Consider the following 24,493-nt stretch of genomic DNA (forward strand, 5'->3'; position numbering starts at 1 on the left):
TTTATGGTGATGGAGTTGTAAATTTGGAAATACTCTACCGTAAGAAACTTTGGACTTTGTAAGATTTTTATTTATTTATTTATTTATTTTTTTTCTAAAAACGTTCAGTGGTATAAAGTAAAACTGTAATATTATGAAATATTATTACAATTTTAAACAAATTTTTTTTTTCTATTTAAATTAGGGTGACCAGATGTCCCGTTTTTCCCGGGACAGTCCCGTATTTCAGCTCTACAGTATTTTCAGTGTCCTGACTTATTTTGGAAAAAAATACGTTTTGTCTTGTATTTTTTTAAGTTTCTTTATGACTGGGTGATCAAAGTGAGTAGTAGAAGTATTCTGTCATGTGAGAACAGACTAATCAAAGGTAACTAAGCTTATCGTAAAGCAAAATTACCATCCAATCACAATTAATTAACTTGCAGGAAGTGAAGGCGTGACAGTTGGAATACACACAGCTGTCAAAATGTCTATTGTGTGGAGCATCTCACATAAATACAGTTGTTGAATGTAAACAGGTGGGTGGAAACCGAATTATTCGTCAGCATATTACATCAGTTCGGTCTTAAAGGGACAGCAGCGTAATTAAATACCTGTCTGTCTCATTAATGTTAATCAAACAACAAAAGATGTTAAATAAAATAAACGTTAAACCTACCGTATTTGAAAAATTAGTTTATTTAATATTTAATGTGTATCTATTGTATTTGTCTTACAGTTTGTAATTTGGTTCTTTATTTTTATATAAAAATAACTGCGTGCATATGTACACACACACACACACACACACACACACACACACACACACACACGCACACACACATACATACATATATATATATATATATATATATATATATATATATATATATATATATATTAATTAAGATATCATGAAATATAATTTCTCATATCTTGGTGATATATCACTATACCAACCAACCCCTCCCCCCCATTACTCCAATTTTCAGTGTCACATGATACTTCAGAAATCATTCTTTTATGCTGATTTGGTGTATATTAATGACACATTTATTATGGTAAAACATGTTCACATTACAGTTCACAGTACAGTTATACATTCATATTCAATCAAATATTTAATTCTGAACATTTAATTCTGAACAAATATTTAATAAATTTTTTCATGATTCTTTGATTTATATATATATATATATATATATATATATATATATATATATATATATATATATATATATATATATATATATATATATACTTTACTTTTTTATTACTACTATTCAGTTTTTTTGTTGATGTTTGTTTTTTTAGTGATAACCAACATCAGGCCACAAACAAATTCTGACTAATGATTTTTTCTTTCTCTTTCTCTTTCTTCTTTCTTTTTTTTTTTTTTTTGTTGGCAAGGAACTTCAAAAAAGTTTCTCTGCTCCATTTTTCAGCTAAAATGGGTTTGGATTATGAAGGAGAAGATTCAATTTTCTATTCAGCACTTTGGAAGGTAGATGAAGACTGGTGGTATTTTTGTCTTTTACTGGCCATCAAGGGTATTTTAAAGGGTTTTTTAAAGGTAGACCACAGACCAACCTTGTGAGTGGGTGCCATGGTCGTAAAGTAAATGATTTTCATCTTCTAGCCATATGCTGCCATCAGGGAAATATCTTGATAAGACAGCTAGATGATGGATGTCTACTCCATTGACATATCTCAGGTTTATGAGCACCACGCTTAATAGGAGCCATTCCTGTTTCTACCGGCAGGCACCTGGCCTCTCCTGGACTCAGGGCAAGTCATCAGAAAGTTGGACAATGGAAAAGTGAATTGTAGCACAAAGTATATTATGGAGGAATAGTTCCCAACTGAGTTTTCCTCAAACAGAAGTCAGTAGGGGGGAAATGACATGGCTGCACTGTTGTAAAGGTACACAACAGGTAAATGTCCTCAGGCTTGCATTATTTCTCTCGGTTTGTTAGAAAGGGTCCATCTGATCAGTCCTAGATTCACCTCGCTGCCCTTCAGATTCCAGTTTCCACTCCTGATTACATCATTAAAGGAAATCATGCCTTCACCTCAATGCATAACTCAAAGGGAAGAACAAAACAAAACTGCTTCACGAGTCACTACATGTGGGATTTGAACTAACAACCTCCCGACCTCCAGCAACAACTACATCACTCTGCCACAACTTTGACATTTGCCAAAAAGAAATACCACATTGAGTCAGCACAACCCAGTTTAGCTGTAGCTGTGACAGCATGGTTTTGAATACAAAAAAGTCCACTCAGTTATATTTTGTTGTAGTGGTCTTAAGGTCAGGAGCCAAATTTGGTGAGAATTGGACAATTTATAGAAGGAGTAGGCTCCCAAACTATGCTAAGAGCATGGAGTGTAGGACCACTGAAACGGTTCACATTAATAGACCGAAGTCGTGATACATTGGCTAGGAATTATAAATGAGGTATTGCTGGAATTCTCATAACCCAAAACAGAAACCTGGGTGATCTTGTTTTACGTTTTACACTGATTATATGTTTATCAGGGTTACAGTTATTCCTGGGTATTCATAAGCAAACATTTCAAACTGTACAAATTAACCCTGGGCTAAAGGTCTTATTGAATTTTTGCAAATCAGTATCACTGACTGGATGAACGTGACACTTGACCCATTTAGGATTAAGCCAATATTACCAATTTTGGTGAAAATCTGACAATTTATAATATTTTATAATACTTTGAGGGGTTCATTAAAAAAAAATTGGAAGAACTCAAAGCTGGTCTGGAGATTTTTCAGGACCATTTCAGCCAATTATCACAACAACACTCTGAATGGTTCTAGTGGCTCCCATTGGGCAGAATAACAGTAATAAGGGTACTAGTGAATGCAGAAGCTGTCATCAGCTTCAGTGTTCGACCTCTAATAATGAAGTAATGGCTTATCCTCATGTCAGGATCCACTCAGAATGGCAGCTTGGAAAAAGTCTCAAAAAGAGGAAATTTCTTTTAATGAAATGAAAGTGGCAGTTACTCAGAGAGCCAAAGTAATCAGCAACAGCACAAGTGGCATTACAGGCTTGTTTGATGAAATGTCTCAATTTTAAAAACTGATATAATAGCACTGATGCCCTGTACTGCAGAGATAATGGTTTTAGATATGATGTGCCTGAAGGCACTGCATGGAGATTTCCCAAGTTGCTGTGCGTCTGCTCAAGCCTCTAGTCTGTAAGAAGTTGAATATATGGTCACTCAAATGATATTTGAATCAAATACTAAATTCAGACTTTAATTTCATCAGTAGGCTCAAATTCTCACAACAGCAATATCTGCTTGAATTGTTATTACATTTCCGTACTAAAAAAACAGCAATATTTAATGAAATAAGACAGCACTGTTATTTAGTGGTATTTATAGACCACATTCGATGAATGACATCCTTGAGTTAAATCTCATATGACTTGTGAGTGCCATCATCTTTTATCATATTGCACAAGGCGGATCTATCTAGACTAGTTTTTCTTTTCATGTGTCAAGCATAAACACTACTGGTAAAAAGTCAGTAAGAATTTATTTATTTTTTTTTAATGTTTTTGAAAGAAGCTTCTTATGTTCATAAAGGCTGTTTTTATTTAAAAAATACAGTTAAAAGGGTAATACTGTAAAATGTTTTTTATTTGTATTTTTAATTTTTATTATTTCTGTGATGGCAAAGCGAAAATGTTCTATATTATAGATCAGTGGGGCCGAAGCAAATTTATAGCCTTTTGTATTTATGTTAAAATTTGTGATATGCACAGACAAAGCCATTTTTTTAACCAACGCTTTTTTATTCTAGATTATATTGTACAATAGCTTTGCAATAATAAAGATGCATTTGCAGTGTTTATTATGTGTCCTTTTTCCCTAATAAAATACAAAAGTAAGTGGATAAGTTCCAAGTTGTAATGGGTTACGAGTAGTCAGAGGCTCTTATTAATTTACAAACATTTTCACGCACCGCTTGGATAACAACGCTATTGGGATACTTGCCATACGAGATTAAGTACTTGCATGCAACTAATATCTTTCTTAGTGCTTTGGGGAGTCAGTCTGATTCTGATAGCACTGCAGTTGAAAGACTTTGCAGTTAAAAGACTTTTTTTTTTTCTTTTTATACTCCATTGACTAAGGATGAAAAGTTGAAAAAGGTCAGAGTACTGTCACATGAAAAGATCTGAAACAGACCTAAATTACTGTTCCCCATCAGCTTTAAAGGAGAGCAGAGACGCAGAGTGTTTTTATCTGATTTACCTAGATTTTCCTCCTATCTGGGTGTCATTGTTCCTTTCTTGTTCTTCAATTTATTAAGCTCTCTGTGCTTCCCTAAATTAGATGTTATTCAGCCGTTTTACTCTGGCAGCATAAAATGCTTTCAGTTTGGCCAGTGTTAAAGCACAGTCAATCTAATAAAATGTGCTACTTAATTTGATGTTTATTTTGATGCTTTGTATCATTTTATTTACTGTATATTCATGCATTATCACAAGAGTGCTGATATTTGAGAAAACATCACAATTGTGAGGGTGACATTGTCTTTATACAGCAGTTTAATAAACAGAAAATTAAATATAGAGTAACTTACATTTTAGACCCAATATAGCTAGTTACTTTGTCTGTTTTTGCTCTGCCAATGAAATTAGTTTCAGATAAAGTCACAGCATAGCTGTTGCATGTCTATGAAGGAAAAGCATTAGTAGTGTTTTGTTAATCAATGAATGAGCATTTTTTAAAAATGAATCAGTGTGTATGATTCAGCGACTCACTCATAAGGATTTTATTTCTAAAAGAATTAGTGTTTCTAAACGAGTCAGTATGAAAAGAACATTTACTGTATCTATTTGCTAAATGCATCTTAATGATCTTGTGCGATCAATTCATCCATGCATATGTTTAATTGAACTTTTTTGTTGGCTTGTAATTTTTAATCAAAATATCATACCTTGAGTAAACAACAGACTTTTCATTCAGATCTGCCTTCATTCAAATAATAACTGACAAATTGAACCCCTACAATTCCGTTTCACGTGGATGTACGTCATAACACACACACACACGCACACGCACACACACACACACACACACACACACACACACACACACACACACACACACACACACACACACATGCACACACACACACACACACACACACACACACACACACACACACACACACACACACACACACACACACACACAACAAATTATCAGGAAAGATCAACACGAACATTTCCAAACAGCCACAATCCTTATAATGAATTTTAAAAAATGCATTCCATCCGTTATTGGCAGAATATTTATTCTTAACAGCAAACACTGCTCATCATTGCTTCTCCTACTGTTGCAATCAATTCTTTCCACTCATCAGGTGTTGCCCTGTCTCATGAATGCCAATACTGTGGTAGATGTGGCTTTTACTTTTGACAGCAGACGTGTCAACCATACTGTGGTCACTACAGTTTTGAAATGCATGGAGGAAACTTAGGAGGCTGTTAATTTTTAAACCGTCTTGAATGACAGCCAAGAGCTGCCTTGAGTGAACCCATCTGGTCATCCATCATTGTTAAAAACTTACATCCCTGATTGTGGTCTGGTCTGAGGCCAGCTCAACACAGGTGCTTGGCACAGCATTGACATTAAAGCACTCCACGCTGAATATCGAGCAAAAGAGAAGCCAGGAAATTTCAGTTGCTGTTGTACTGATTACTAAAAATACTGGCTCGATAAAAGCCTGTGGTTGAGACGCTCTTGGTTCATTTAGATTACATGGTTGCAGACAGTCCTATGTCACAGACAGTGGCTCTCATTCTTTATTTTCTATTTTCTACAGCTGTCAGGCCTTATGCAGGAAGAGACAATGTCAGAGATTTACAATGATGGATGACTAAAGCTTGCTAAAACAGACACAATAGATATAATGAATGCAAATAATATAGAAATTCTCAGGGTATGGTTATTTTGTATGTAGTTAATTTGAAATTATAATATGTATAGATAATGTGTGTCACTGTATATACACTGCCTGGCCATTTGGATTTAAATAAGCAAATACTGAAGAGTTTAGGATTGGATTATTATTGCAAATAACATATTTCCGGCAAGTTGCATGTTTTGCAATGATTATTTTAGCAATACCTGATAAAGTACGTACTGTAGCTTTTCACATCTTAAACAACCATGTCATATTCGAGGATGACAATACCAAGAGTAATCAGACTTGTGAAATAGTGGTTTATTAAGCATGAGGAATCATTTACTTGTATGAATCGGCCACCGCATTGTGAATCCAATTCAAAAGTCTTTGGGATGTGCTTGAGACAACTTTACAGAGTGGTTTGACTCTCCCATTGTCAGTATAAGTTCTTGGCCATAAATTGATCCAAACCTTGATGGCAATAAATGCTTTAATCTTGTGTGATAATGCCACAACTAATGCACAATATAATCAAAGCTAAAGGCAGTCCATTGAAATATTAGTGTGTTCAACCTTTTTTGGACAGGCAGTGTAAATTCGACTCTAGCACATCCCAAAGGTTTTTCAGTGGGGTTAAGGTCAGGACTCTGTGGTGGTCAATTTTTTACAATTTGAGCCTGGTGAATCTTGGTATTATCATCTTGGAATATACATGCATTGAAAAAACAACTTGTAGGATTTACTTGATAAAATCTTCATAACAATTTTCTCTAACACATTTTAAGTACATTTTACTGCTACTGCTCTGTATAATTTAGAAGTTATTGTTGAGTAAAAGCTACTTGCCTAAGTTAAGTAAGTTGAACAAAGAAAATAAGTAACTTTAGTTTGGCCAGTAAAAGTTTGAGTAATTTTTATCTAGTCAAAGCTTACTTTGCATTACTTTTATTTAACTTTATGTTGAATTAAACCATGCTTTTGAAGTGTATGTGTTAGAAACATCTAAGTAAATAATACAATAGATATCATGTAGTCTGTCACCATATCTACATATTTAAAAAAATTCCATTTATTTTTCCTTCACCACAGAATATTTTTTACTGGGTATATCAAAGTTAGGGATAAAAGAATTGTTGCAAAACATATACGCCAGAAACATATAAATCACTGCAATAATGATTCAGTCTTAAAATTGAACATATTTGCTTACTTAAATCTATATAGTGACTTTTTTGACCATGCACTGTATGTGTATGTATATATACAGATTATATATAAATATCATAATATTTATTATTATATGTACATATGTAATGTACATATAATAATAAATATTATGAATAAATAAATACCACCTGTTTCTACAAGTTTGTTTGTTTCTAAAAGTCTGTTTGGTGAACCCTGAAATTATTCACATTTATACACCTTTAAATATGAAAACAACTCTTTACGTCTGTAATACATTAGAAACAGACTCTGATCACTATTTTTTCTTGAGGTCCAGATTAAAGAGTAAACGTTGAGTTTTTGGAGCCCACATGCAAAGGACATGTATGTATATGGTTTCTTTAGGGTTCAGATAGCACCAAGAACATGACATGTCATTGAATTATTAGCCTATCATTGCTATCCGACTGCTTTCTGTCATAAAATGTAATGAATAACTCTGATTAGTCGGAGAACATGATACTTTGCTTCAAAGTGTTATTTTTCCCCTCTCTCCTACAATTTGTGCATGTGCGAGAGATCACTAATTTGCCTCGTGTCCTGGATTCGCTTATTCATCAGGCCTCTCTGTATTATTTATGAACGGGGTGAAAGACAAGGGCGAACGTCTTTATTTTCAGATGTCTTTGGATAAGAGGCTTGCTGTGGGAGATGATTGGCCTTTCGCTCATCTACAAAGAACCTCTTTTCCTTTGATATTTCTATGAAATTATCACATCTCCAACAGTTATACCACAGCCTTCTCCCTTGCTTGCCAAACCCTTGTTTGACCCGCTTTATGTCACCCACTGTCTGTGTTTCAAAGTAACTTGTTAATTAACTTTGATGTTCACTTATCTTATACAGGATTCAAACCTATTTTGTCTTTTTTTCTCTCCTCCAGTCTTCAGTGAGAGGAGAGAATATTACAATCTTTGGCTGCCTGAATCATGGGATGCCACTGTCCCTTCACGACAACACTTCAGTCTCATGTGAATCTGGTAGGAAGCTCATAAAGCCATATGTAGACTGTATAGTATCTTCAGCATCACATTTTTAAATACTGTTTGCAGTTTTAATAAAAAAATGAATGCTAAAATATAATTGTAAAACTTTTTTATTTTTACTGTTAAAAATAAATAACAGTAATAATGATAGGTTAATTATAAGTTATCTCACAATACAGTATATAGTAAAAAATTATTAAATGAGCAAATATATAGTTATAGTGGTATACTGATTAGTAAAAATATTGATAATATATTAAAGTACAGTAAAAATTTATTAATTCTAAGTTTAAAAACATCTACTAACAGTACCTCTTATTATTTTTTACCTTAACATTTATAGTGAAAAAATATGTGAGACATCAAATTTGATTAGATTCTATTTAAAATAGTATATGTATTTATATATTTATATTAATAATATATATATATATATATATATATATATATATATATATATATTATATATTATATATAATATATATATATATTAGTGTCATGTTTTTTGGTGAAAAACTGTTATCATAATTTTTACAGTGAAGAAAAAAAGTGTAGGGACAGACAATGTTTAAATGTATTTCCGTTTGTCTTTTAAATTGCTTTGGGCCAGTACCCTTTGCTGTAATGTTAATGAAGACAACTCACGTTCCCTAGGGCTTTGATCCCAAATCATGGCAATAAAAACAATGAAGTGCCTTTTTTGGAAACAATTCAGGTGAAACAAAGAAAGATGTCGCCATTTCTATGCAAATGTAACATAAATTGCATCGCACGGTTGCAGGTGAGATGTGGTAAACTTGCTTCTACCACATGAATTTTCTTTTATGGTCCATTTTATGGTTGAGCACATCACTCAGATATGCACTTATCAGGGTTTTCTTTAGAATGCTCACAATAATAATTGTGCGTTCAGTCATCTAATGGTGGTACTAAGTTTTGTCTTCTCCTTTACCTGTTCTGCTCTTTCTTTATCAGAATCAGTTTCAGGATTTCATCTGTCCATTAACACCACTGCAAATATCACCAAGCTGAGGATTCCCTACCCACAAACGGGCACGTGGTATCTGAGCCTGCGATCCCTGTGTGCCACTGAACACGGGTGAGCATATTTGCATGTCTTTCTGTTTGCGTTTCTGCACTAAATTATCAGACTGCAGTTGCTGAGAAAAGGATGTAAAATATTCATAACACTCCATGTATTTACCTTCTTCAACATTTAGCAAGTGCAGTAGTAGCAGCATGTGAACTGTGGGATGTTTCCTATTTGCTGCTCTGAAATACAGTACTTGTGAAACAATTCACTTTTCTGTTAACGTAGACTCTCGTAACCTTCCATTTTAACACATTCAAAATGAAAATGAATTCTGACAGTGAGAGTTCATGTTAAGTGTGATATCTTCATTCGAAATTGCACACAGAGGCTGTACGGTATTTATTTTTACACTACCATCGAGATTATAGCATCAGTTTCCCATTATATTCACATATTCACATATATTATCTTAAAGGAAGAGCTCGCCCGAATTAAGGTTCTGTTATCATTTACTCACCCTCGTGTTGTTCCAAACATTTTCTTTCTTCCACTGAACACAAAAAGAGTTATTTACAAGACTGTGCTACTTTGTATTTTCAATGACTGAGGAGTTCAACTTCAAGAAAAGCACACAAAAGCACCATAAAAAATATTGTAAAAGTGATCTATGCAACTTGTGAACTATAATTCTTGTGAATTTTTGTGCTATAGCTGTGTGAGAGAAACACAGAAGATAACATCTCTAATTTTGGGCTGTTTCTCATACAAAGCTTGAAAGCTTTTACAACCCTAAAAGCTTCAATCCCCATTTATTGTTACTGCATTTTCAGAATTCTCTGAATTCTCTGAATGTTCAAAGAAATTTCATACTGTTCATTCTTGGTAGTTTTCCTAAAAGCTTATTTCGACTTTTCACTTTTTTTTGTCATCTCCATGTTCTTGTACAGGTTTGAGATGTGCACTAACGTAACCGCTGAGGTGTACCTTCGATCTTACCTGACCCCCTGCATCAATGACTGTGGAACCTATGGCCAGTGCAAACTCCTGCGGACCAACAACTACCTGTATGCTGCATGCGAGTGTAAAGCAGGTGAGCACCCAAAGACTTTCTTGACCCATGTGTTCTCTTTTGTAAAATGATTGGTGTGATATCTTAAGGCAAGAGTGGAAAATGTCAGGTTTCACCTTCCAGGTTTTAAAGGCTGAGGAACTTAAGAATCAGTTCACATATACTAGATAAAATTTTCATGATTTTTAAAGGTTTTTAAGCTTTAAGGCAGCATTAGTTTGATCAGAAATACTGAGAATTACAGAGAAAAAATATTACAATTAAACTTATTTGTTTATTGTTTTTGTATATTTTAAATTGTAATTTATTCTAGGCTGAATTGTTAGCAGCCATTACTCCAGTCCTTCAGAAATCATTCCAATATGCTGATTTAGTGCTCAAGAAACATTTATTATTATTAGTGTTGAAAACTGTTCAAAATGTATATTTATTTGTTCTATTTATTATAAATAGAAATCTTTTGTAACATTATAAATGTTTTCTTTTACTGTGTTCTTGCTGAAGAAAATAAAAAATAAAAATCAATCAAACAATCAATCAATCTTACTGACCTAAAACTTTTGAAAGGTAGTGCATTTTCTTCATTCCAATCTGTTTGGTTTTGTTTTGTTTTGCCAAGAATCAACTCATGCACTTGCCATACTAGAAATACTAGATGTAATTTTGTGTCACAAATCAAAAGTGGCACCGAAATCCCCCAGCAGTCCAAAAAGTGGCGTGCAGGACAGTTTTTGGTTCCTATACTTATAATGTGACGCGTGTGATTGAAAACTCCTTGAAACTTTATCTTTCAGGAAAAATAAAGGAGCAGGAATTCTGTGTCATTCAACTAAGTGAACAAGTCTATCCTCCCTCCCCAGGGTGTTATCACGCTTGTGGTTAATATGATGATAATCACAGTAATATTTTATAATTCCATGTATTATCTTTCTCCTCTGCTGTCAGATGCCAGTCAGAGTTAATTGTCATGTTAAATGCTTCAGTTACACATGTGCCAATCATGTTGTGCTGTATAACTGTGAGATCACAAATCAAGTGGTTTTTAATTAGAGGACATTTGATGATCCTGAGAAATATGCTAATCACAACCTCTCAATTACAGCGCCATTATAAAGCTCTGGTGCCTCGTTTCCCCTCTCCCCCTGTATTCCTACCCATAGTTTCTTTTGTCATTAGCATAGACAAATTTACCCTTTTAATGAATGTTTCCTGGCAAACAGCTGAGTGCTCTGATACAGCACGCATGCAAAGCTCTTCTCTGTTCTCAAGTGTCTGGTAAAGCTCAATTGACCGTCTTTGTCGACACTCAGCGAGACTTCAATCACGACATGCCTTTGAGGATTTTTGTTTGTGGTTTGGCTAATTAAGGCTTCGTAATCAGAGAGATTTCTGGTATATTTTCTAGCAGTTTGTATGAGAGGTTCGAGGTGCAGTACATCTATTTCCTTCATGGTGTTTATATAACAGTAGGCTGCCCGAATCCAATCTATATTTATGAAGCTGTTTACAACAGCCGACAGATGAGGAACAGAATGTGTGTGTGAACGAGGAAGAAAGTACATGTGTATTTCTGTGATGTTTTTTTTTCTTTGTTAGCTTTACATGCATTGCCAATGTGTTTTATTATTTTGTTTTTCGCTTGCTTAGTCTGCTTTGAGGATAAGGACAGGAGTATATTGAACATACACTACCTTTCAAAAACTTGGGGTTGCAATACAGTAAAAACTGTAATATTCTGAAATATTATTACCATTTAGAATAGCTGTTTTCTGTTTGAATATATTTTAAAATGTAATTTATTCCTGTAATGGCAAAGCTGAATTTTTATCATCGTTACTCCAGTCTTCAGTGTCACATGATCCTTCAGAAATCATTATAATATGCTCATTTGCTGCTCAAGAAACATTTATTATTAGAATTATGAATGTTGAAAACAGGTGTGCACCTTCATATTTTTGTGGAAAGCATCATGCATGATATTTTCCAGGATGCTTTAATGAGAAGCAAGTTCAAATGAACAGCATTTACTTGAAATAGAAATCTTTTTAACCGTTAATAATTTAATGAGTCCTTACTTAAAAAATAAAATAAAATAAAATAATAGTAGTGTATCCAAAAATGAAAATTCAGTCATCATTTGCTCAAATTCATGTCATTCCAAACTTAAATGACTTTCTTCTGCAGAACATAAAATACATTTTGAAGACGTTTTGCACATTCTTTTCCATGTACAGTGAACTGGGACTGAAGTTTTCAGGATTTACGCTTAAAACTGTATTTTTCTTTGAGTCTAGCTTAGGACCTTTTTGGTTAGTAACACGTGTTTGCTTTTCTAGGTTGGGATGGCTGGGGTTGCACGGACAACACAGAGGCGTACTCATACGGCTTCCAGCTGCTCTCAACTCTCCTTCTGTGCCTCAGCAACCTGATGTTCGTCCCACCTGTGACCATCGCCATCCGCAGTCATTACCTGCTGGAGGCATCTGTCTATATTTTCACCATGTTCTTTTCCACTGTGAGTTTGAAGGCCTGGTTTATATCAAAAATACACCCAAAATGGGGATAGCATAAACATTTCAGTTGCTAGTTGCATGTTAATATTAACAGGTCATATTCCTCAGTCGTCATGAATCACCTGAAATTAAATAAAGATATGTATAGTTTCGAACATAATAAGAATTAATAATCCTAACTCTAAATTCTGACTTGATGAGATATGTTCAAAGCCGTTGTAACTTGTAAATCAACTTAATGGACCAGTCGTATGAAAGCACTGGAACTAACTGTTGTATAATTTATATTTTATACTAGATTTGCATTCTGTTCCAGTTTTGAACAAATATTCCTAATTAACACAATAACTGTTTGAAGACCTGCTGACTATTTCACAAACCCATCATGAGTTCTAATTCAGCATATCAGTGGCAGCTGAAGTATGGAGATTACAGTTAAGGACCAGTGACATGTCAAAATGTCATATTTTATTCATGCCTCCTCTGACCTATTTGTTTTCTTCTTTCACCCCTGAACAGTTTTATCATGCCTGTGACCAGCCAGGCATTGTGGTCTTCTGCATCATGGAGTATGACGTGCTGCAGTTCTGTGACTTCCTCGGCTCGCTCATGTCTGTATGGGTCACTGTTATCGCCATGGCCAGACTCAAATCCATTATCAAACAGGTAAAAATCACTCAGATGCAAACTCATATGCAAAAAAAAAAAAAAACTTGTTAAACTCTGTGCTTCCAAATGATTTGTAAGTGTGGCTATAATGTTCAGTGAGTGTATTTGCATTGAATAAAGAAGAAAACAATCAAACCATACAGAAATTATACCATTCAAAACTTTGGGTTGAGTATGATTTTTAAAGCAATTAATTTAAATTAAAATAGTCTTTTGTTTAGCAAGTTAAATAATGGACAGTAAAGAATTATGTAATGTCATAAATGATTTCTATTTTAATTAAATACTGTTCTTTTGAACTTTATATTCATTAAAGAATCCTAAAAAAAATGTATCACAGTTTCTAGAAAAATATTAAGCAGCACAACTGTTTTCAACATTGATAGTGATAATAAATGTTTCTTGAGCACCAAATTCAAAGAAATGAATGAAAATTCAGCTTTGCTATCACAAGAATAAATTGTTTTAAAATATATTAAAATTGAAAAAATTGTTTCAAATATTTCAGAATATTACTGATTTACTGTATTATACAAGAAATGCAGCCTTGATGAGCATAAGAGACTCCTTTCAAAATCATTACAAATATCACAGTCCTCAAACTTTTAAAAAGTAGTGGATGTGCCCAAAAGTATCTTTTTAGGGCCACTGTACTGTATATAATAACCACAATCTGATAGTTAAAATTACATACGAAAGCCCTGGGGACCAGAAATGCTGTATATTTCTTGTGTCATCAATTTCTATAAATTCATTTTATGTGATTCATGGAGGCCAGTAGTTTTTCATGGACTTTATTAGCAAGAAAAGAGCTTTCCAAGATGTGCAAGAGAGCAGAAATTTTGTCCACCTCAGTAAAGCGCTTACACAGAGTGTAAATATACGAATGTCAGCAGTCTGTCATGTGCTGTCATAATGATGGTGACATTTCGCTGTGGAGCTGAGTAAATATAGGTGGACATTTTCAGGTGTGTGCATACTCTTCAGTTGCTCTACCGCTAAGGGAAAGAGTGAGATTTAAGGAAAGGAACACGGGGAGAAAGACAGTAATGTGATTAACTTTATGTTTGAGTAATTTAGAATCAGAAAAATAAAGTGAGAGGACTGCTGTTTGTGATGGAAGCGTCTAATGGAAAGACCAAGAAAAAATAGCTCTCCTCTAGGGAGAACGCTTCTATATGCGTTAGGTGATTGCGTGTGTTTTGCTGAGTGCTGCAGTTTGCAGACACTAATCAAATCACCCATGTCACAACTGTTCTGAACTTTAGGAGGGAAGGAAAGAGAGTGAGAGAGACATTTTTAGCACCAGCACTCTTTACTTACAGTCTGTCTGAGAGAGGGTGGCCGATGCAAGATGGTCCTAATTGGACTGGGGACTCACTATCGCCTCTAGACATGATGAGTTGTCCATGTTTGGACTAATATTTTCCCTCTTTGCCACTGTCCTACCAGGTGTTGTACTTGCTGGGGGCGATGGCTCTGTCAATGGCCTTACAGCTGGACCGCCATGGCCTGTGGAACCTGCTGGGCCCCAGTCTTTTTGCTTTAGGCATCATGGCCATCGCCTGGGTAAGTAGCATTGTGCACATGCATAGATTCCATGTGTTTAGGACTGTAATGCATCCTTATTAAATGTTTAATATACCAATAAAACACACCAGATTGGATTTCAGTTATATGGCTCAAAGCATAAAAAATTAACAGATGCTGGAGTTGTGGTTGCAAGATAGAGACATTGTTGTTTGTCACGAATGATTGTTACCTTAGTTTTTGTCTTCTAAACCTTCACCTGCTGAAACTACTGGTGTAAACCAGCAAATTAATAGTGTAGTTTAAGTTGGTTTTAGCTGGTCTTCCAGTCTGGCCAAGCAGGTCTTTAGATAATTTAACTGGATAGCCAGTTGGTCTTTAAGCTTGGCCAAGCTGGTTTTAAGCTGCCAGTTGATCTCCCAGCTGGTATATCAATGCCTTAACTGGTTTAGGCTTGTCTTCAACTGGACTAGCTGATCCTCCAGCCTAGACTTGTCAGCTAGTTGGTCTCCCAGCTGGTTTATGCAGGTCTTAACTGATTTAAATTAGTCTTTAGCTGGCTTAGCTGACCCTCCAGCCTGGACAAACAGTTATTTAGCTGGTTTAGTTAGACATCCAGATGTTTTTCTTGCTGGTTTAAGCAGGTCTTAGCTGCTTTAAAATTGACTTGAGATGTTCCACTTGGTCTCTTAGCCTGACTAGGCCCAAAATCCTTTTGAAACTAGCGAACAGACCAGCAAAACCAACTTTTACTGATTTAAGATAGCTTAAGATATATTCTTACAAGCTTTTCAGTCTCCTGAGTGGATAAAATAAATGTTTTGATTGTTTGTAAATGTAATGAAAACATCATACAGTATTATAAAGCAATGTGCCTGTGTGTCCAAAAATAACCTTGTTCTTTCAGTCTGATGGATCCGGCAGTTAAATGCCAGTGCTATTTTTTTCTTTGGCTGCTGAGTGACAACAAAGCACCTTTTCAATATCTATAATTTATGAAGGCATTTCACGTTACCTGCTCCAGCATGCGACCCCTCGTTCAAGGCTGCATTTATCTATGCATTAGCATGGTGTGGCATTAAAAGTTTTTTTCTGTTCTGTCTGTATAGAGACACCCTTGCTGTTCTGTTAGCAGGCAGCTTGTACTTTATGCTAATTCTTCAAGCGACCACACTGCTTTCCTGAAGTGAGATGATAAAAAAAATGATGGGTGTTGGACAAGGAAAAGTCTTTGCCAGAGCCTCTGGCAAATTACAGTTGAGTGTGAGAAGCACGTCCTCCCTTGAGTCAAATGTGCTGCTGGATATATACATGCAGAGAGAAGGGGAGCCAATGAACTTCTACTGCAGCTACAAAGATATACTGTATTGTGTGAGAGAGAACAGCACACGTTCAACAAGACTACGACAAGCAGAGATCATTTCTTCCTCACGTAGCCTAAACTCACATCTGAAGGCACTAATAATGCTTCTAATAGAACAGAATGAGGAAAATCACATCTGAACAGAATACGACATGTTTGTATTTTCTTATTTTGGTTTTGATGTGCTACATATTTGCTATGCTCAAACCTGATGTTTGATGCACATTTTTGACAACTGGTGATGCAAATGAATGGTGTTCAAATTTTAGTTAATCTAAATAACTATTATTAACACAGAACTGCAAACAATTTTAATATAAGCACTACAGACAAAACAAATGAATAGGCTGAAATCTTCTTGCATTTCTGAATGTCATATTCAAAGACAAGAGTACAGATTACTCTAATTCTGTCTAAAATTCATTGAATGTGACACTGACTGTCAAATACATGTCTATCATCTCCATGGCACATAATGGCTTTGTAGTTAAAACATGTCAGTTACACCTTTATTTCAAAGCTCCCCAAGCCTACGCAAACACAGGACAAAGCATCCCACTGTGTGATTCTCACATCTTTTTTAGCACTGAGGAAAAATCTACAATTTATCAAGCTTGTGACATGCTACGTCCACACAATTTGTTTACAGTGCAGTTTATCATTATCTTCTGTGATCCTGTTGTTGTGTTTTTGGGCTCTGCATTCTGAATGTATACGAAAAGCTTAAATTAGTGCAGGTAAAAAAGTGATTTTCTATCCTAGTAATTTTCTCCATTGGCATTTAAAAATTCTTAAGTGAAGAGTTGTACGCCTAAACTAAACTAACCAACAACATTATATCATAATATTTTTTTTTACAAATATTGAATAATTTCATCCGTGTTCATTAAATTTTTTTTAATTTAATGTATTTGGTTATATATACTGTATATATATATATATAAATATATATATATATTTATTTATTTATTAATGAAGAATCTCTCTCTCTCTCGCTCTCATTTTATATATGTTTGTGTGTGTGTGTGTGTGTGTGTGTGTGTGTGAAGAGAGAAAACAGATAACCCAGTTTCTTCAAAAATCATGTTTTTTTTTCATTGTGCATTCCAATTCATCTCAATTAAACTGCAGTTGGGTTATTTTGATTATATTAAAAATAACTAAAAAAATACAGCTAACTAACTCTAACACAATATAATCATGATAACATGACATGAAAAAAAACGATTTAAGAAAAAAGTTATCTGAAGTTATCAAAAAGAGTTATCTGTTTTTGCAAATAAACTCTTCTCTCTCTCTCTCTCACACACACACACACACACACACACACACACACACACATATACAGACACACACACACACACACATATATATATACATATGAATTCATGATAGGTCCATCTTCTTGAATGGTTTGTTATTGTTAAAAATCTATTTCTTTGGAAAATTTATGGGATTTTTACTTCTAGAACACTCCTGTTGATCTCTATTGAGAGACAAAGAGAAACATATTGTCTGGATGGGTCTTCTCTCTTCCCTTACAGTGAGATGTGAGTTTCATTTGGTATATCCAATAACAGCCACAATTTGAATTATAACACTTAAAATCAAATTACACCTGCTAGAGGAATAAACATTTTATTTTTTACATTAGAATAATGCTTGAGATATCGCCTACAAACCAAATAAAGGCACATGATGTTTAAAACATAGCTTTGTGAGGGGAAGAATAAGAACCCTTTGGAATTCTCAGCATTTCTGTATGAACGTTTCTAAAGTGTGATCGATGTCAGAACATTTTCTGTAAAGCTTTCTGTTTTGATCATACCACTCATAGCAGTTAGGTATTTTGACTGGGGTTTTAATTGTTAAGTTTTAATTGGGTTTTGGGATGTTTTGCTGAAATGGCCTGCTTTGATCAGGGCATAGCAGTTTATTGGAGGTCAACATTCTGACTAAGCCATAATAAGAATGTATTTGATGTGGATATACAGCTACTTTTGGACTGTCATGTTGCATGACCCTTCTGAGTTTCAGATTCAGGGTCATTCAACAACTTCTGCCGTGGAATTTCCTGATACAACTTTAGTGCAGCCAGGCCCTGATGCAGCAAAGCTGACAAATCTCATTACACTTCCCCATGCTTCATATACAGGATAAGGTTTCTTTCTCCTCAGATATAAAATATTTAATTTTTTCAGTGATGATTTGGAATGTGGAGGAGGTCTTTGCAAACTTTCTGTGGTCATCAGCAGTAATGTTTTAAAAGAGTTTGGTTTATCTCTCTTTGGTGACCTCCCATGGCTCTGTTTCATACTGTACGTTGATCCATGACTCAAGCATTTTTTTGTTATGAACCTCAACAACTCCACTTTATAAATTCTCTGACAAATATTACAATTACGATTAAAAATAAGTACAATTAAAAGGAAATATTTACGATTTCCCCACTAACTAAAGAAATTTGTCTGGGAGGCCTGTAATACTGCATAAAGTATCATATACAATAAATTTGTATTTATTTTATTTTATTTTATTTATTTTTATTTTTTGTATGCAGAAATAGATTAAGTACTTCTTGTGAACATAAAAGACAGTTGATAGAGAAAAATATCATTTACATCTATTTCATCATTTTTAAAAAGAATTTTTTGCAGAATCAGGTATGGGTAAAATAATAATAATAATAATAATAATAATAATAATAATAATATATAGGATATATATATATATATATATATATATATATATATATATATATATATATATATATATATATATATATATATATATATATATATATATATATATTGTTATATATATATATATATATATATATATACAGTGGGTACGGAAAGTATTCAGACCCCCTTAAATTTTTCACTCTTTGTTATGTTGCAGCCATATGCTAAAATCATTTAAGTTCATTTTTTTCCTCATAATGTACACACAGCACCCCATATTGACAGAAAAACACAGTATTGTTGACATTTTTGCAGATTTATTAAAAAAGAAAAACTGAAATATCACATGGTCCTAAGTATTCAGACCCTTTGCTATGACACTCATATATTTAACTCAGGTGCTGTCCATTTCTTCTAATCATCCTTGAGATGGTTCTACACCTTCATTTGAGTCCAGCTGTGTTTGATTATACTGACTGGACTTGATTAGGAAAGCCACACACCTGTCTATATAAGGGATAAGCAATCGAGGGAAAGATTAATGCGGCCAAGTACAGGGATATCCTGGACGAAAAACTTCTTCAGAGTGCTCAGGACCTCAGACTGGGCCGAAGGTTCACCTTCCAACAAGACAATGACCCTAAGCACACAGCTAAAATAATGAAGGAGTGGCTTCACAACAACTCCGTGACTGTTCTTGAATAGTCCAGCCAGAGCCCTGACATAAACCCAATTGAGCATCTCTGGAGAGACCTGAAAATGGCTGTCCACCAACATTTACCATCCAACCTGACAGAACTGGAGAGGATCTGCAAGGAGGAATGGCAGAGGATCCCCAAATCCAGGTGTGAAAAACTTGTTGCATCTTTCCCAAAAAAGACTCATGGCTGTATTAGATCAAAAGGATGCTTCTACTAAATACTAAGCAAAGGGTCTGAATACTTAGGACCATGTGATATTTCAGTTTTTCTTTTTTAATAAATGTGCAAAAATGTCAACAATTCTGTGTTTTTCTGTCAATATGGGGTGCTGTTTGTGTACATTAATGAGGAAAAAATTAACTTAAATGATTTTAGCAAATGGCTGCAATACAACAAAGAGTGAAAAGGGGGTCTGAATACTTTCCCTACCCACTGTATACACACACACACACACACACACTGGCCACTTTATTAGGTACACCTTGCTAGTACCGGGTTGTACCCCCTTTTGCCTTCAGAACTGCCTTAATTCTTCATGGCATAGATTCAACAAGGTGTTAGAAACATTCCTTCAGAGAATTCATCATGCCCGAAAAGACGGTAACCTTTGGCCAATCCTGGATTTGCGAGTCTTGAATCGGGCCCTTCACAGCGTCTGTTCAAGATGTTGATGCAGAAGCGCATCATCAGATGCATTCAGTCCCAGGATTGCTTTGCAGTGGTCAACCTGAAGGACGCTTACTTTCATGTCTTAATTCTTCCTCGACACAGGCCGTTCCTATGGTTTGCATTTGGGGCTTGGGAATGGCTGTACAGGGTCCTCTCCTTCGGGCTTTCCCTGTCCCCCGTATCTTTACGAAACTCGCATATATGTGGACTGCACCTGGAGCTTCAGAAGCTCTAAGCAGCTCCTTTTCTGCTATGGAGATCAGCAGAAAGGGAAGGTTGTCTCCAAGCAGAGGTTGGCCCGCTGGATAGTGGATGCCATCGCCTTGGCATACCAATCCCAAAGCAAGCCATGCCCCCTGGGGGTGAGGGCTCACTCCACATGGATCCCATATGCGTTTTCTTCTATGGAAAGGTTTCCCTCTCTGTAAACCCATGTCTTCTCCTTGACAGACCATTCTGTCTGTCTCTGCTGGTGTCCGCTCCTCCCTACTCCTAGGTAGGACCTGCCTCAGAGACGCATTCCATATCAGTGTCTCCACATGATACCTCACTTTGGGTAGGACGTGGCCTCTGTAGCATCCTTTTCTGGAAGGCTCACTTCCCCATCGTTATTGCCAAGCTATAACAACAAATAGGACAGACTTTAAGCAATCTTTCATCGAAAGTCAGAAATTTATGTGGTAAAAGGACCAGCAGCTTGGCTAACACCAGCAGCAATATACTCACCTTTGTTCCCTGTGGGTACCAAGGTCAGCGAATTTGCGCTGTGGTGGTGGAAAGGTTATGACCTTTGCATAGCATTTGTCTGACACGCGACTGCTTGTCAACATTTGCAATGCCTTAGGGTTGTGGTGGGGTTCAGGTTGTGGTGCTTTCCATGGACCCCTAATGTCTACATCAACATAACTCGAAGTGACCGACAGATAGGGAATATCTCAGTTCATAAAGGACATAATGTCTCCATTCCCTCCATTCAGGGAACGATGGTTATGTATGTAACCAAGACGTTTCTAGTTAATAAGCTTCTATTCTGTGATGTGAATATACTGTCTGAGCTTCATGCATGATGCAGCATCTTAAAGACAGAATGATAAATAACTGCTGAAAACATAAGCAATTATGCTGAGTAGTTTGTGGGCTAATAATACATTTTGCTCTGCATTTCAGTGCTCCAAAAGCATGCTAACCAGATTTGAGGCGTGAAGCACCATGTTTCAGCTTGTGTCCAGGCATCATTGATTTATGTGTCATCTAATCAATATCTGAAGGCATATCCTGCTTGACTGATGAATTCTTTATAAATGTATTAGTGCTTATCCCTCAGAGGTGGTTAAATAAGTGTGATTCATCTCAGGAGCAGCCTGTACTGTTTAAGGATGTGGTCAGGACCGTGGGTGTTGGATTCCAACCCCACTGTCAAAACAGCAGCCTTATAATTGGAAATATAAATGACAATCAATTTCAATGCAAGTCAAAAGAAACATATGGGAGTCAAGCACATTTTGAGAATAATCCTCTTCAATAAATAGCATGCTTCATGAAGACCAGGACATATGGGTTTGCTGTGATGTACAACAGTATGAAGTGTTGTTTTGTTGTTGTGTGTTTGGGTTGGTTCAGACTAGGCCCATCAGTTAAGTGTCACATTTAGAGATCATCCATTTTCATTCTGTCCTTTTGCAGCATGCACCTGTTATGTGCCTGGAGATTAATGAGTGGGGAAACGTTGACAGAGGGCAGGATGTTTCTTTCTCCTAATGGTTTAAGCTGTAGAACTCATTATAAACTCATAATGATACTGATATTTGCATACACTGTAAAAATGTTTTGTCATCTGTCTAAATGAACTGTTTTTTATATTTATTTTGTTAATGTGACTGAATGAATGTGATTACACTAGGTTACACCAAAGAATGTTATTTTTAAGGGTAAGCACAGGTAGAATTACCACCATACTGTAACAAAGGCACATTTTAAGTAAGTATAAATGATAGATCGATAGATAGGCTTGAGACTGTCCCATAGACTGCCAAATAAATAACACTATCAAGGTCCATAAAAGGTACGAAAGTCATCGTCAGAATACTCCATCAGCCATCAGAAGTACAAGGATGCGCTGTTTTACTTCAAATCAAAGCTAAATACACATAGAAACAGCGCATCCTTGTGGCCCGGATGACACAGAAGAGCATACACAGCATACTGTGATATGGAGAGACACAGAGGAGACCGTTGACAAAGGATTTCTTGAATAAAGTCGTTATTTTTGTTTTCTTTGCTTACAAAAAGTGTTCCCATCGCTTCATATAACCCAGATTGCACATCTGATGGCAGATGAAGTATTCTGACGACGACTTTCATACCTTTCATACCTCCCGGTTTTCATCCAAAATATCTTAAATTGTGTTCCGAAGAAGAACTGAGCTTTTACGGGTTTGGAACGGCATGGGGGTAAGTGTTTAATGACAAAATGTTCATTTTGGGGTGGAGTATCTCTTTAATAATAATGTGTGTGTAATTAATTAATTAATTAATTAATTTATTATTATTATTATTATTATTATTATTATCATCATCATTATTATCATTATTGTTGTTGTTTAATTTATTATTATCATTATGATTATTTTTTTTTAAAATTGTGTATTGCAGGAAATATTTTTTATTCTCATTTAGAGGACAAACGTGGATAAATTGCAGCACTGTAAAAGAGAACAGTGAATCTGAGGAATGTTTCTACCTCTTAAGTGTCTTTAAAGACAAAACTTTAATAAAATGAATGGGTGTTGGCATAAACACAGGTTGAATCACAGCTGAATTGTCATCAGGAAAATCTATAAAATGCATTTTTTTACAGAGAAATGCATGTATAATAACTGTCAAGGCCACTCAAGCAGTAAATTCAATAAACTTGCACAATCGCCGTAAGAAAGGATTCGGTGAGTGCTCTTTCCAATGTATGGAAATGACAAAATATACATAATGGCTTTGAAGGCTTTCCGGGACATTCTCAGATAAGGATCTTCTGAAGTATGTGACTGTAATGTGACAAGAAATGAGGACAAGAAATGCAATTCCTCAGCAATTATAAAGTTTCACAAACTTTAGTAACTTCGGTTTTGAAATTGCACAGGAAGCCGGCAAAAGCTGGAGTCGAATCAGTAATCAGAGGGAATATAACATTTGCAATGTCTCGGAGGACCCACACCTTTCTATATGCAGAAGAAATGTGATTGAGTCATCAACAGTCACCTGAGTGTGTGTGTGTGTGTGTGTGTGTGTGTGTGTATGTTTGATTGACTGCTGCACATGCTTGACAGCGGTAACAATGTAGAATCATGAGATTTAAAGCGTCTCTGCCATTTTGGTCCCTTGCTTTTTAAATCCTGCGGCTTGCTATACTGTCATAGGATATTAAACATCGGCTTTGAGTGTGTGCTAGAGCTACCATTGTGTATTCCCTCAGCTATATAAGACAGTTTTTCACAGTTAAAATTCATGCCATGGCTATAAAATTGTGACCTGGGGCAAAGTTCTAGTCTACATGTCGTCAACCAGTGGAACATTATAATTGAAATGTCAGGACAGATAGGGAGAAAAGCATAGCATTTCATTCTCTCTGCACTGTGAGGACAGGAGGAAGGTTAATAATGACAAGGAGAACATCAATAAGTGGTAGGGCAAATCGGATGGACACAAACTAGTGACAACTGTGCAAAAGAGCCTCTCCAGTTCTAACCGTAGAGTTTACATTTGTTAATCTGTGTTACACATCTGTTAAACAGTGTTTCTCTACACTCAGTTGATAGATTAATACCGTGTAATGGCATTAGTAGGAGCATGAGTGGTGTGAAGAGCGTGTGGTGTGAGGTGTGGGAGGACAGCGTGCTTTACGGTCTTCATAAATATCAGGATCCCTACAAGCTGGAGAATTGAATTTCTATGAAGTCTGTAAATTGTATGTCCAACTTTATAATTGTGTGCATTCAGATCCAGCTCAAATAGCAGTGGTTTGTGTATATAAGAGCATCTTTATGGGTCTGCAAAAGCATCATGGGCATTAAATCTAAAGGGGCGAGTTCAGATATCTGAGCCAGTTGGATTTAAAAAATGTTTATGT

The 24,493-nt window shown here is 35.5% G+C and overlaps 1 protein-coding gene across 1 annotated transcript in view; it reads left to right on the forward strand.

The window, feature by feature from the left end:
* Window positions 1-24,493, forward strand: part of tmem8b (transmembrane protein 8B) — a 119,628-nt gene that overhangs the window by 92,930 nt on the left and 2,205 nt on the right. Inside the window, exons 7-12 of the mRNA XM_042724576.1 lie at window positions 8,040-8,136; window positions 9,118-9,241; window positions 10,123-10,265; window positions 12,581-12,759; window positions 13,277-13,423; window positions 14,879-14,995. Of these exons, the coding sequence (XP_042580510.1) occupies window positions 8,040-8,136; window positions 9,118-9,241; window positions 10,123-10,265; window positions 12,581-12,759; window positions 13,277-13,423; window positions 14,879-14,995 (807 nt within the window). The remainder of the gene's footprint in view (window positions 1-8,039; window positions 8,137-9,117; window positions 9,242-10,122; window positions 10,266-12,580; window positions 12,760-13,276; window positions 13,424-14,878; window positions 14,996-24,493) is intronic.

The sequence above is a fragment of the Cyprinus carpio genome, chromosome B5 (genome assembly GCF_018340385.1).
Source record: "Cyprinus carpio isolate SPL01 chromosome B5, ASM1834038v1, whole genome shotgun sequence".
Classification (NCBI taxonomy): Eukaryota; Metazoa; Chordata; class Actinopteri; order Cypriniformes; family Cyprinidae; genus Cyprinus; species Cyprinus carpio.